Here is a 15840-nt window from a genome sequence, read left to right on the forward strand (position 1 = left end):
CTCACGCAGCTGTATTGGTACAATAAGCTGTGTGCTGTGAATAAAGTCCAGTGTGTTTAGGAAGCTCACCATTCATGCTTCTTCCACTGCAAGTGAACCTCCACAATTTTCCTCAATACAAGATACACATCTTCACCAGCACTCAAACAGTAAGTCCAAGCTAAAACCCAGATATTCTCCAGTTACACAGTGATTTAAAGTCTGAAACATTTTACATGATGGAAGATCAGAAACTATATGTTTAGGGCCAGTGGACAGAAACATAAGTGATATTTCAGAGTTGAAAGATGTATCAAGTAGCTTCTAGATTGTATTTTCCAAATATATATCAAAGCAATTAAGTGAATCCTCAGGAAGGTCTCAGAAGCAGATTAAATGGTCTGCCTAGACAGCAAGGGCATTTCACAATTTATTTCAGAAGGCTTACACATTGATTTAAAAAATCATGACATACTTTAAGTTAAAGAATAAATAAATTAGGTCACTCCTTTCATATACTATTAAAAAGAAAATACAGTTGACATTTTTCATGTCTTTCACCAGTTAAAGCCCTTTCCTCTATGTAAACAGTAAGATGACAGCGGCTTTCTCAGATAACATCTCCATTTAATAATTAGAAAAGTAGGTAAAAAGGTCATGTTGAATATAATTAAGACCTGCAGTCCATTTCAATATTACAAGTATTTAAATTTCTGGACAAATAGAGCAAAGGTGTATTTATATAGTATTTTCTACCAGAATTTAGAATTTATTTCTTCCTAGAAAAGAAGCTAGGTTCTTCCTAAGAAGAATAGAACCAACATAATTTCTACTTCAGTTCTCTTTTGTTTTTTACTGCTATTGATGAGTAAGACTAAAATTGTGTCACAACCTACAAGAGTACAATTATGTCATGAGTTAGAAATTCTAATCTGGTGGGATCTCTATTTCTTAAGGAAAAGTTATATTCCGTGGCCAAGTCAAATCATATCAGAATCTCTAATTCTTCATCCTCTTAATATTGTTCAGATGTTGAAGGAAGTTAATATGATAATGCAACTCAATCAATAATTTTTGTTCACGTGCAAAGTAGGCAAGTATTGTTGAGGTGAGAACAGGCATCACAACCTAATTGGAGAAGCAACAAAAAGAGTATAAAATATCAGCTTTAAAGCACTGACATGATGTTCTGTGCAGTAACAGTCTGCAACATTCCAAGGGCATGCATAAAAACAGAAGATTCAATCAATTCAATCTTCAATCAAGAAGATTCTACAATAGGAGACAAGTCGGAAAAAAAACCATGAAGAACGTGGTCTTTTTAAAGACTGATTTAATAACCACACATTTTTGCACAACTATTATGCCAGTTTACAGTCTCTGTAAATCTATTCAGAAAACCTATTCAGAAAACATCAAGGTCATATTTTCCTTGTATCAGCCAAGAAACACATTCTTACTAAACATCTGGAAATTTATGAAGACTACACGAAAGAACCATCTGAAAATTGTCTTAGATTTAGCCCAGTGGTAGATACAACAACAGATATTAACAGCTGCTATATTCTAAATGCTGCAGGGGTACTATTCAGTGGTTGCTTTGGATGCCTCAGATAAAAACAGGACAGGAAGTCTCAAACTATGCCTCTATACTGACTCACTGTTTAGATGTTCTGAACATCCAACAGAGATCGTCAGGAAATGCAGGGCACAGTTACACAGTTTAGAAAGCTATCATTCCTTTCAAAAAAAATAAATAAATAAGGAAACAAAACAGAAACCACCACTCAGCTTTTGTAAGTGACACCACTGTATGCATGGAAGTTGGGAAACAATGTTTGGGTGATGTGTGTGGCTTTCATACAGCATTTTTTTGGTTAATTTGGCTATACAAGGACAGATATTTGCCAACATTTTGGTGGTTGTTCCTGCAGCTGAATAGGCCATTGTATTTTAAAGCAAGGCTTCATCACAGCTTGAGGGGCAAGGGAAGTATTACACTGACCTTTTCACCAGTCATCATATGTTTCAACCCCCAGTTTGAAAAAGAGGGCTGCAGAGAGCTGTTCAAGAAGATGGCCATAAGTCAGGCTGTAGGCAAGTGGCAAGAAACCTTTCCCACAACAGGACACTGCAGGTGTGAATGCTTGTGACTGAAAAACTAAGACCAACTCTCACTGCACACAGGACAGAGAGGAAGGATGAGCAAGGAGAACAGAGGGGCACTTGCTAAAATTTTAATCAGCTAATAGGTGTATCAGTGGAAGAAGTGTTAACAAAGAAACTGCACATAAAATCTAACATGTAATGCAAGGTACTAAGGCTTTTGTTAACTAAGTAACAAGTTTTCAGGTCTCAGAAAGTGTAACCAAATACTGGCCTTGCTACATATCTTATCTCCTTGTTTAAGGACAATTCACTAGCAAAAATCCTGAATTCACAAGTTTCTTCAGCAGTTTCCAACAAAAGGTATTTGAACTCTTCCCAGGACTACGTACTACCCACAGTACTATCCAAAAGCAATACCACTAAACATAAACAATTTAAATAAGGCAAAATGAGCAATGTTTCATATGTCTGCTATGTAAGATGACAACATTTGATCATTGTTATAATGCTGTCACAGAAACGGCAGAGATTGAGGTGTGATACTGTGTTTCTGTTTCAATGTGCTCACTACAAATGCAAACTATTCTTTTCCATCAGCAAACAATCAGCTTGCTTGTTGACTTCTCAATAGTCAAACATTTTAAACTTTTCATACTAGTATTGACTATAGTTATTAACAGAATTCCCCACTTTTTCAATGCTTCTAGGCATTCTCATATAATAAAAGATCAACTTGAAAAAAACCCCACACATATATTTGCTTTCCTTCTTTCTCATGTCTTACAGATATTTACTGAACCACAGCACAAAGAAACACAGCTTCCTTTAGCAGCAGGAAACAACAACAGCTAGAAACAAGTGAATGTATATTTCAAGTACTATACAGTCAATACATAGGTTTATCAAGTTAAAAGCTATAATCAGCTCTTGACAAGTGAAAAGTACTGACCAAGGAACTGACAAAAAGTCAGTGGAAAAACAAAAAGTCACAGTGGGCAAGAACCCTTCAGTCAAATCCATAAAATATGCTAAGCACAAGCAGCTTAAACAAAACAGTAACTTCTTCAGGTGATCAAACCACCTTTGATGGCTGACATCCCACGATCTACTGACACCAGCACGTCAGGAGTGCCACAGCTTCTTCAAGTACAGCACTTGCACTGTGATCAGATAATAAAGAAAATAAGAATTTGACTTGACCACAACAGAGCACTACTGACAGCCTCTGCTTCAACAAGAGTCCATCAAAAGCCATACTCAAGCTGCCCTGGCTCTGAGGAGGTTGATCCCACACCACTCCTAGAGAGCGGCACAGCTCAGTCTTACCACAGATCCTACTCACTTTAGCAGGTGACACTTCACACTGGAAATGACAGCTCAAGTTATCTCTAGAATAATCAAGGTGTTGATTCCTTCCATCATTTTTGAGAATAACATCCAATAACTTGAAGTTTTCCCTTCAAAAATACACTGCAAATACACACCAAGTATAAGGAAGGAAAAAGCACTACCTAGCAAATGTAACAACAAACCAAATAAAACCGCATCACACATACATCCTAGAATAAACACTTAAGATTTCAAAACTCAACAAAAGTAACATGGGCAGAAATAATGCAAAACTTCACCTCTATACAAAGCCATTTAGTGCACAGCAAGCTGCCTATCCCCAGAAGTCAAATCTACTCTGTCACAGTTTGTAGCAAAAAGAATCAGATAGCCTTGTGCAGCTGGAGGCTGTTAACTTCCAGAATCTAAATTCTTCTAGTCCTGCAGCATGAAACCACACATTTTGGTTTAAATGTGCAGTTTTACACCGCACAACTGGAAATAAATTAGAAATGCACTACAATTTACATCTATTAGCTGAAACAGCCTTTGCATTTTCTTGGGGGGATAAAAACATCCAGTAAGATTACCTATTAAAAATTTGTTTTTCTAATTATTTTTATAAAGTTGCTGCAATACATAAGCCTTAAACATGTTCTAAAAGAGAAATTTCTGAGTTTTTATATTACCACCCTCTGCTTTCTTTTACCCAAGGTACCTGTCTTGCACTAGAAATCCACTTTTTTTAAAAAGTTAGCTAATAAGAGCTCAAAACATTTCTTTTCACAAAGGATGTACCTGATCTAACACCATACTTATCATGATACTAAGTCTTCCAATACTGAAAATGTCTCATATGACAGACAACTGCAGAACAGAAAACTAGACCTGAATTAATTCTTCTGATGAATGTATACTTTGGAATCATGCATATGAAATCACATTGTGTTTAAGCAAGAAATCAAAAGAAACAATATAAAAGGCTAACACCAGGAAAATATGTAGTTACTTGAAGCAGCCCATCACCAAAGCTATTTAAACAAAATAAACAAGACCCACACTAATAGCTGGGAGGTCACGAAGCTCCTGTCTTCCTTCTATCCCAGGGTGCTCACTCTGGTAATGTTCAGACAGATCAGTAGGAGTTACACACACTTTCATACACAATGGACAGATGAAGCCCTGTGAAATGCATATTTGATTTTAAGAAACTAATAAAGAAAAAAAAATGCAGATCTGGAATCAAAAGTTTGAATTCTTATACTGAAAGCTCTCTACAGTCACCAAAAGCAAAGTCTGTTTTCCTTTTGGAGAAAGAACTTTCACAAACCATACCAATACCATAGAGAAAGCAAGAAGGAAGAGTTATTGAGGACATGAAAATAAATAAATCTAAAATATGCCTTAAAAACTAGGACCATGCTGCATACAATTATGTGTTTTCCTTACAGTCTTGGTGCCCCCTTCATGTGACAGAGGAACAAACTCCATAACAAACTGTGAATGGAGCATTACAAGGCGTTATGTCACATCCATCGCAAGGTTTCCCATAAGGGTGTTCGGATGTTTCAGAGAAAGAGGGAGGAGTGGTGCAGTGAGATTGCAGAAATGCCTCTATAAATTAATAAGCAAGTTTGCAACAGCAGCAGGAGAGGCTGAGGCAAACCTGTCAACGCAGTTACATTACACTAAGGAGAGCATCTCATCACTGGTAGATTCACTGCAAGAATGGAATATTTAGCAACCCTGTACTGCAGACAGAGTTGCACTGGGACCTAAGCTAAAAAGGTAAGAGAGACTCAAATGTTTCCCCCATGGACAGATTGCAGTGAATAAAAGATTTCATTATGGGTCTACCTGTGACCTGAAGTGCCAACATGGTCACAGACAAGACATGACCAAATTTTTACCTTTTCTTGAGCAGTGTGAGTAGTCTGAATTCAGACTCACTCCTTCTGTTTCATACTACTATTCTTAAAAATCAGGATTTATTTCAACCAGGTTTGAGGAGAAAGGAAACATAAAAATATGCACAGATTTAATAACTATTCTCCATTTGAATCTTACAACAATACAAATCTAAAAATCTAGCCAAGAAACTGGAGTGAAAACAAGTTAATGGACTTCTGACTGCGTAACAATGGAGAACCAGGTAGGAATATCATAATAAAACAAACAGCAAACATTCTGCAGAGACCAACTATGGTCCTGAAGAGAAGCTCCAGGAGAGACGAGCCCTCAGGCAAGCTGAGAGGGAAAAGTAAGGCTAACAGATTCGAGTAGCATTACATGTGAATCTAAAAACCCATCACCAAGTTCAGAGCTCAGTTTCAAACAGACTGAAATTCTATGTTAAAGACAATACTCAGTGCAAGAAATGATGGACATTATGGACAACTAAAAGACACTTTTTAATGTAACACTTGCATATCAAGAGTGACAAGGCAGCCTTTGGTCTGACCCAGTTTTGACTCAGTAGAAAGAACAGCCAATGGGGCAATAGTGCAGGCACACCAGCACACTGAAAGCTCCCACATCAAGAAAACACTGCTCCATTAGTATTGAGATATGTTACGGCAGCCACAAGCTGTACAGTCAGCAATGTTGCACCTGTATTAACAGAACTGTATCACTAGCCAAACTTTAGAAAGAAGTAATCATCTCATTGCATGTTTTTATGTCTTAATCAACTGCAAAAGTAATAAGATTTTAGTCTATAATTTAAGAATATTTATTTGCTTCAGGGATTGTTAAATATGCACACAAAACAGATTTGGACTCAAAAATGTGTGACACGTATAACATGCAGCAATGTTTGATTAAATTGATGGCAATAAGGCTTCAAGAAAGAAGAAACAAGCAGATGCACAGACAGGATTTTAAACAGCACAGTGAAAGTTTATCTTATCTTTTATCGTATCACACACAGGAGTATTTGAATCATCACACATTTTATTCAGTGTAAGAAAGGGTACTTTGCTCCCTTTAATGTTGTAATAAGGGTAATTAACCTTGCCCTGCATTTGTATGTTAAGCTCAAAACATTTTCAAGATAGGTAATCAGGCTATATTAGCACAAACAAGCTTCAACAGCCAGTGAAGTCAGTTTGCACTTTTGAGACTTACACTGTACAAAAACAAAGACATTGCAATATAGGATTGCAGCAAGAACTAATTCTGCTGATTAAGTATGGAACAGTATTCAGTATGAAACACTGATAGGATTTATACTCCAACATCAAATATAACCAAATATATTTGATATTTCACAAGAAGGAAGAGGCTTCCAGTACACATTATATCTTAAGCAGAAGCAAGGTGAAACTGGAGGATGAGCATGATAAAATGTCAATCCTTGTTTTTTGCAGCTCTCATGAAAGATTTATCAACAAGAAGCCTTAAGCTTACATCTCATTGCTCTCAATTTTAATAATTCATCTCTAAAACTACAGGAAGCATTGCTTGTGACCACTTAGATAGATAAGCCTAATTAATAGTTACATATAAACATGGCCTAGTCTTCCTCTTTTTATTTAAATACCAAACAATTTTTAGAATATGACATTTGCAAGTATTTGTTTAGTACAGTTGATATTTAGGAAGGGCATCAAAAGTTACTGCAACAGCTCCATGGATCAGAGAAACAGCATCCAAGATTTAAGACACCAGTCCTGTGTATGGTGCACAGTACCTCTGAAGAGCCTTCGTTGTTCACGTCCACGGCATTTCCAGGTGTGGCAGATGAATCCGAATCCGAACTCTGAGACCCACCTCTACCTGGAGTCTGAAATAGATGGGGAAGACAAAAATGAGAGTCCACATTTTAATATTTAATAAATATTTAATAAAGCACAGTACATATCCTATGCAAAGGCCTCTCTTCTACCTGTTGGAATACAGAGGTATTTTCCCTCCATAAGAAGTGAACAGGTTGACAAGCAACTATATCATTTTCAGCACAACACTTCAACAAAAGCTTCTATCCAACACTCTCCATCCATAAAAGACCAAGCAGATACCAGAAGCAAAGGCCAGGATTTTAAACCGCTTCCTCTCATGAATGCTCACCACAAAACAAAAACTTTGGTTAAATTCTGCCCTTGTATCACTCTCAGAGATGTTAAATTAGGTCACTATATCCTACAGGAAAACAGTAGAAATTACAATCTAAAAAGTTTCATTAGTAGTAAACTAGTATCATCCTACTTTCTTGATAGCTTGTCTACCTTCTGGACAATCTCTTAAACATATGAAAGACTAAAGTTTGAGAACCCTGTCAATTCAACAGGCACACAAGCAAGCAAGCTGCCTTGATTTGGAAAAAAATAAAAAAAAATAATCAAGGCTGTGGTAAAGCTGAAACATGTTAATCAGTAAGACAACCCATAAAGATATACTCCTATGAATATGCTGAAAATCAGAACAACAGTATTGACTTGAAACTACAGACTTGGATAAAATAAGCAAATAAACTTTAAATATTACAAAATTCAAAATCTGGGTAGATGGATTGTATCTTATAATCCTTATTTAACAATAACTTTGATTTAAATTTTATTTAACTTCTCTTACTCATCTCCAGAATGTCACTGCTTAACTGATGGCAGAAGAGTAAGCATTCTCAAAGCAAACATCATTTAAAAATTATCTCAATATGCAATCCTAGTTTCAACAAAGAACAAGAAGTTCATTATCTAGTTCCAGTATGACAATCTCAAATGGGATAATGTTACTACTGTATTTTAGCCCATCTGGAAATACTTGTAACACTATAAAGGATTTTATGATTTAATATAAGAGGATAAAGAATTTAAATATATAGATTGAAATCTACAGAGAGAGGGGCAGAGTTTTAGTTTCTTGTTCTTGGTGCCTCAAAAATCTTATTTGGAGAATTTTCTTGCTCAAATAGATCCTTTTTTTTTTTTAAGACAAATCAGTTTTATAACCTCATAAAATATCTACAGCAGACATTATTCCTGTTCTTTGAATATTAAGTATATTGTCCTGCTTTGTTTTAAAAAGAAAGTTGTATTTGCAACTTTCATAGGTAAAAAAGATAACAGACAACAAAGCTAACAGCCTTTTACTATTTATCAAATCTAGAAAATATGTTGCTAACGGGTCAGGTTCACTGATTAAGGACTTAATTCCCACTGAAATACATTTCAGTTTTGGAAAGGCTCTGAAGACTGGCCAAAGGGAAGTGAGGAGGAACGAAGCACTAAGCTATGGGAGCTGGTGACAGTAAGAGAAAACAACCATCTCTCCTCACTCCAGCCTTCTCTGAGGTCATCAGTTAAGTGATCAACATACTCTGGCTTTCCTGCTCCATGACTTTTTCATGTAAGTTGTATCAAAAGATAATATGAACACCATTTCCTTCTAGTACAGCACACAAAAACAACAGGCAAAGCAACACAAGCTCTGCAAAGCAATAATAGGAGAGGCAAGAAAGGGGATAAGCAGAGATGCTATACATGTGCAAAACATGTCAAAGGGAAGGCATTGGTACTTCTTCCCAGGGTTACTGATGCAGACACTAAACAAGGTACATCCCATCATGGACCACAGGTGTACACCCTTCAAGTTTCCACACGACATCAAACTGGGAGGACCAGCTGATACATTCAAGGGCAGGGCTGCCACAGAGAGACCTAGAAATGCCAGGAGAAACAGGCCAAGGGGTATGCAATTCAACAGGGACAAATGCAGAGTCCTGTGCCAGGGAAGGAAAATTCCTGCCAGTGACAGAGGTCTCTCTGCTGAAAAGGACCAAGGCCTTGTGTCAGCCAGCAAGCCAAGCAGGAGCCCACAGTGTGCCCTGTCTTCAGACACAGCTGCCAAAAGGACTGTGCTAACAAGGGGCCCAGCCAACTGATCAAGGGATGTGATCACTCCCCACTGGCCCACAGCCCCCATTGGACCATGTCACGATACTGCTCTCCCAGACCAGGGAGAACACTGAGAAACCAGTGTGACTTTAGCAAAAGGCCACCAACACATGTGGGGATGAAGCATCTCACCTGTGGGAGAAGCTGAGGGAATGGCAGGCTCAGCCTGGAAGTAGAGACAACTTTGGAAGTACTAAAATTCAGCCACACCATCACTCATGAAGAGGCCATCAAACAGAGGAGGCCAAGCTGGTCTAAGCAGCGCACAGTGGGAAGACCAGAAACAAAAACTGAAATGAGAGATTCCTATTGGATGTAAAGAACAGCTTTTCCACTATGAGATAGGCCTGAGCAACTTGCTCTTGACCTCCAGGTTGATCCTGCTCACTGTTCAGACTATGGAGATCCTGAGCTCCCTTCCTGTCCCAATTGTTCTGTAGCCTAAGAAGTGCTGCCCACAGAAATACACATCCCACAGGAAAGCTTTGAAATACAAGTAAAGTAACTCCATTAATGATCAAGTGGATTGTGCTCCATTGACAATCAGAACAATAGTATCCAAAACAAATGGTAACTTGTAGCCAGGTTTCCCAGGAAAAGAGCAAAGTTAGAATACTGCATCTAACATTTCAGTGGCATTAAGAGATGGTCCAACTGTTTCTTTAGACAGGCAGCATCTACCTGTACTTTTGCAATATCTGAACATACACTTTCAGTACACCTAATGCATCATTTCAACCCAAACTACAATATTTTCTTCACCTCATAACTCCTCATACAACACTACTGTACACTGTTAATTGCCCATCCCAGAGCTGACTTCATTTTGCAATGAGATTTGCCCATTAAGTTCTTCTAATTCTGGCACTACAAATTTGAGATTATTACAACCTCCAGGATGCAAGCTCTTCTGTTATTGCTCCACTGTACACTGTTATTACTCCATGGTTGCTTAAAGTACTCACTTTATGAAACACTTCAGACATGCCATAATCACAGAAATATGCCCTGGATGGCATGTCTTACGGCATGCATTGTATGACAGAAATTATTACACAGTACCTGGTAAAATCCTTTTAACCTTTCAAAAATCAATGTGTGCTCTTGAAAAGAGAAAGCGTAATTCCAAGCTAGATTTAGACACATTTTCTGGTGAGTGCCATGCGAGGGAAGAAGAGCAGGAAAGAAAGAGGACATTAAGTAACTTTCTAGTTATAGCCCATAGTATAAATTTCAAAATATACAGAGTAGCAAGAAAAATTAAATTAAAAAATTGGAAGAATGTTAAGGAAGCCAAAATCAAAAATGAAACTAACTCATCTTTCAAATCTGTAATGTAATTTAAATATCCTTCACCATCCAAATAAAGAATGGAGCATAGGGAATGTCTTTTTTTTTAATTTATCACTGCCTTATCAAATTGGTTCACACACACAGTTATGCTATGCTCATGTACCACTGTGCTATCACATTCCACTAAAAAAAAAAAAAAAAGGAATCACAACGTATTGAACAATTTGGACTTTGTGATCTACAAAAGGACTCAGAATGATGTTCTTTGTTTTCAGATGGCCTATACAGGGGAGCAAATAAATTACTTACTAATCCCAGAGAAAAAGAAAATTTCCACACAGGCTTCTGTGTATGTACAATTACAAAATTAACATTCAACATCTGAAGGCATACCCAGAGTTGAAAGACTAATGCAAAATTAGTCTTTGATCCAGCATACTTCTCTCCTAGCTGTCAATTACATTTGTTTACTTTGCAGAGAAGCATATGTTTCTATTGCTAGCCCTAGAGTTGTAGAAGTAAAATGCTAAACTTCATAATGCCATTCTCTGTGTTTTCTCAAAACTGCAAGCTAATATAAAGAAACATCATTAACAACAAAAAGGATGACAATGATTGCAGCTTGTTTTCTGAAAAGGAATAGAAAATTATATAATGAATGAGTTGAGTTAATGCTTTAAGATGAGGGAGTATAAATACAGACCACTAACAGTCATTTTTGCATAGTCTTTTCATCTGTCTATAGCTATGCTGCTTTCAGTCAGAATACTCTTTTCAGCAATTTTAAATTCAGAATAAATTAAAACCACTGAAAAAATATGTAAAGCCTTGAGAAAATATGAAAAAATACAGATTTAACAGTTTTTTCAGCACAGATTTAAATACTACTACTCAGGGTACTACTGTAACCATGAAAAGCTCCTGAAGCAACAAACAAGATACAAAAATGAGAAGGTAAGAGGGCCAAAGCCCTTGTTGCCAAAGAAGTCTCAGTGCCAGGAACAGTGTATTTTGCCATACAGAACAGTAACACCATTTACCTCTAAAGAAGTATGACACTGCTTTATGACTCTGTAAAATGAAATGACTCCTGACTTCAGAGGGCATAAAACTTTTCTTTCCCATCATACCATCAGTTTCACACAAGCACACTTTTGTGCCCAGGAGGAGGCACACATGCTCCCTTTGACTCCTGAGGAGAGGGCAGAGGCACAATGCAGTTCAGCATCCTTCCAAGTACATATGCTATCAAGCGAGCCCTGCACTTATACATATGAAAATAAAATTATAAGTCAGGCATGAGATGCAATGATTTCACACAAGTAAATATCTCTGTGCATGAGTCTGGAGTAAGAGAAAAGGTGACTGTACTACCTGAGCTATAGAAATGCCTGCAAAGCCCCATTCTCTCCCAGCGACCAAGATCTCAAGACCAAAAACTTGAGCATTAGTTAGAAACAGAAAGCAACAGAAGAGTACAGAGAGCACCCAAACATAGCACAGTAGCTAACAGTTGTAGACATTCAGTTAAAGAAAAATAAGGGAGACATTATTTTCTATAACTAACTTATTTATTAGTATATTACAAATGTTATTTACTAATATAAATAGCAGTCACACTGGTCCAATAGATGAGTCATCCACTAAACAATCATCAGCAATGGAAAGAAGGCTCAGAAGGAGGTCAAAGTAATCAGTTTTCTACCAGTTGAAAATAAAAGCCTCCTCCTTGCAAATACAAGAAATGAGCTCTGCTTTAACAGGCCAGAGGCAACTACCACTGTCCTACTAGTAGATTAACAACAGAGGGATGACACAATGCCCACAAAAGGCATCAAAGTTGAACACAATAAAGAAAAGACTGCTCTCCAAGGAATCCACTGACAAAAATGAAACTATTTGAGCAGGAAAGTTGTGTCTTGGACATTCCATGCAGATGCCTTTTGGGAAAAACTACCTTTTTCTAGATCAGCATGATGAACAGTGCATGAAGCCAGGAAGTGGCAACAATGTACGAAAGGGAGGTTTATGGTACAAACATAAAACACAGGTGGATCCCTGAGATGTCATGTTGAAAACACACATAAAATTTAGAAACTTGTAAAAAATTTAGAAGCTTGTAGGGAAAGGATGTAAAATGAGGAGCTAGTTGAAGACAGCATGGAGATACTAACCTCAAAAACTAAGTAAGTAATGTTCAGAATATAATACCTTCTACTTTGAAAATATGTCATTCAAAGTCACAGTGAAGATGCTTCTAAAATCAGAAATTAGAACTGTGGAAGAAATAAAAAGGTGATCAAGGTAGAAAAGCAGTATAAAAACAAAACATCTGATGTTTTATAAACCATATCTTTGTAGTTGTTGTCTTCCTCCTTTGCAGCTTGTCAGCCAGCTGAGTTACAACAAAAAGGAACGTAATAAAGAACTCCTTTTTCAAAAACATAATTTTATAACTCAAGTTGTATCACCATTAATGATTAGCTCTCTAGCTAGAAAGGGTGGCATCACCTACAATCATACAACAAACATATGCAAGAAGCTATGTTTCAGTGACAGAAAGGGAGGGGGTTTTTGCCAGCTATACAAACGATGGACAATAAGAGGGTCAAGAGGAGGTTTCTTATCCTTCAAATTACTACACGAGACACACAAAAGATATTAATAACTATTTTCTTTATTAAAATATCTGACATAAAGCTAAGATTCTGTTAAATACCAAGTACAGCAGAAGCATTTTTCAGTTTGCCAAGCAGAGTGCAAGTCCAAATGGTATGTATGTACTAGGTACTTCATGCAACCATTTTTACAAAATCCCTAAAGCCCCTTTAAGTATGAGATGAATTTTCAAAAGCATAGTTATTTTCAGCAATTAAAAGGTTAACACCTTCAAAAATCTTGGCATTTCTCTATTTAATTTTTAGGCAGCAAGAAGTCTGTTTCACCTTTCTTGACAATAAGCTCTCCTGTAATCCTGCAATTTTCAGGAGCAACTGGAAAATAACTATTTGTTCAGTCTTTTAGGAAAAGGTGTCTGTTTCTAACACAAAAACTTTCAGACTGACTTTACATTTTTATAAAATATGTTTAGCTGAATTAATACTTAGGGCAAATATCCTTTGGCACTGTATGAAGCTTCTTCATCTCTCACAGAAGCCTTCCTTGATGGCCTGGTATTTCTCAGAATCAATAAACACCCAGTAAACTGCTGCCAATATTTAATTAGGTCCTTACTAAGTTTCCCTGCTTGTTAGCAGGACTTCCCATTAAGCTTCAGGAAGGAAATTCTTCCTTGTAAACACAAAGTTCCAAATAGACCAAGATCTTCACCTGCTCAGGGTCTACGACCAAAAAATAATGAGGTATGTTTTACACTGAAAAAGTTGTTGGCATTCTTACTTTATTTCCCCTAACTCTCATTACCGTAGCAACTCTTTTTTGTATGGCAGATATGGGGAGCAAGCCAGCGTTTCCAATAAAACACCCTTTCCCAGAGGTGTTACAGACAGCACGCTTTAGAAGCAACAGCAGATAAAACGGGGAGAGCAGCGGGTTCTCTCTCTATCCGTGAGCGCCTCCTGCGTGACACCGACACCGCTCTCTTGCGGTCCGGGATCTGGAGCGCTGCCTGCCCACCGCCGGCGTGACTCAACCCTTTTCGGTGCATCCCCGCGCCGAGCGCCCGCCGTGCGGCCGCACGGAGCCGGGACCGCGCCGGCACCCGCCCTGCGCCAGCGCCTCCTGGCAGCTCCCAGCCCAGCCGCAGGCCAACTGCGAGGCGACCAGCACCGGCACGGGGATCTGGCCAAGCGAGAAGGGCTTCATAAACGAGTGTCACAACTTGGCTTTCCAAGCCCGGCGGAGCTGCCGGAAAAGCCGGTTCCTATTCCTAACACGGGAGCTAGCCGGACGGTGGCTGCCGGGCTGGCTCTCGGCGTTAAGAGCCTGCCTGCCTGCCAGCCCTGAGGAAATCACCGCAGGTCCCGGCGGCGGCTCTCTCCAGGCCGGGCTTCCCTTTATCCTGCCCTATGCGCGGGCGGCCGCAGCCGCGGCGACGGGCGGAGACGCGCTAGGGAAAGGAGCCGCGCCGGGCAGGGCCGCCCCTCGCCCCTCCGACAGGCCCGGCCGCAGGAACCGCCCGCCGCCAGCACCTCCGCCCAGCCCGGGGGACGACACCGCCCCCAGCCGGGACGGCGGGCCCGGCTCGGCCCGTCCTGTCCCGTCGGTGCTCGGGCCATCCCACGGCGAGAGGGCGGGGGCGGACAAACTCACGGCCTCCGGGGCCGCGACGGCCCTAACCCGCACCCTGTACCGCAGGACGGGCCGGACAGGGTCGGTGGCTCCGGCTTCGGCGCGGGGAGCGCAGCTCCGAGCCCGGCCGGCACCAGGAAGCGGCACCGGCGCGGCACCGGCACGACACGCCGCCCTCGCCGCTGGGGCGGGTCTCGCTGCCTTACCCGCTGCAGAATCCGCCTGAACATGGTGGTAGAGCGCGGATGCCGCCGGGAGGCCGCGGCCAGGCCGAAGGGAAGCCGCGGGGCCCCGCGCAGCGCCGCCCCCGCCCCGCAGGAGCCCGGTGCGGCCCGCTCGCCCCGTGACAGCCGCCGCGGACGGGCAGGCGGGGCAGCGGCCGCGCTCCGCCCCGGGGAGGGGCGGGTCCCGCGGGGAAGGGGCTGTGGCCGTCGCTCGGCTTCGAGGAGCGGGGGAGGTAGAACGGGATAGAGGTGCGGAGCGGGCAGGGGGCTGCCGCTGGGGCGAGATGGGCTCCGAATACCGATCGCTCCACGGGGACCCCGGCCCTGCTCCTTCCCGCCGCATCGGGCCCAGCGCCGCAGTTCTGGCTGTCCCTGCGCTGTGCCCGGGGTCTCCGCCGCACGAGAGGTGTCCTGGCTGCTGAAGGCAGCGGGAGGGCGGCCGTGTCTTGCCCCGGCCTTCGGCCGTTCTCCCCTCGGGGGCTGCCCCAGGCTCCCCATAGCTGCGGGCCCCTTGCTGCTGGCACCAATCTGGCATCGGCCGAGAGAAGCAAAAGGACTGCAGGCTGAGCGTGCTGCTGAGGGCTCGCTGAAGGAGGCGAAGCGCAAATGCAGCGCAGTGTTACTTTGTTACTCGTGTGGCACGGAAAGTACTGAGATATTAGCGTTCAGTGAGGGTTGTTGAACCAAACTTCTTTGGATGATTAACCGGAATTTTAATTCTGATGAACACTACTTGCTTTAAGCCCTCAGCTGAAAAGACG

General features: G+C 40.8%; 1 protein-coding gene and 1 long non-coding RNA gene across 4 annotated transcripts in view; both read right to left on the bottom strand.

The window, feature by feature from the left end:
* The window catches only part of EEA1 (early endosome antigen 1), a 62090-nt gene extending 46908 nt beyond the window's left edge, over positions 1 to 15182 (bottom strand). For 2 of the 3 annotated variants that reach the window (XM_033514203.1, XM_015628036.3), the window contains exons 1-3: positions 15062 to 15182; positions 7109 to 7201; positions 4477 to 4599 (exon numbers count right to left, since the gene is read on the bottom strand). In XM_033514203.1, coding sequence (XP_033370094.1) covers positions 4477 to 4599; positions 7109 to 7201; positions 15062 to 15085 — 240 coding nt within the window. In that variant the 5' untranslated portion in view covers positions 15086 to 15182. The remainder of the gene's footprint in view (positions 1 to 4476; positions 4600 to 7108; positions 7202 to 15061) is intronic. The other variant, XM_015628037.3, reaches the window with a different exon arrangement.
* On the bottom strand, positions 1298 to 4469 carry LOC117244399. The gene is made up of 2 exons (XR_004497380.1): positions 3431 to 4469; positions 1298 to 3248 (listed from the first exon to the last, which is right to left on the bottom strand). It is a non-coding gene; the product is annotated as an uncharacterized LOC117244399 (long non-coding RNA).
* Positions 15183 to 15840: the final 658 nt, after the last annotated feature.

Source organism: Parus major, chromosome 1A (assembly GCF_001522545.3).
Source record: "Parus major isolate Abel chromosome 1A, Parus_major1.1, whole genome shotgun sequence".
Taxonomy (NCBI): Eukaryota; Metazoa; Chordata; class Aves; order Passeriformes; family Paridae; genus Parus; species Parus major.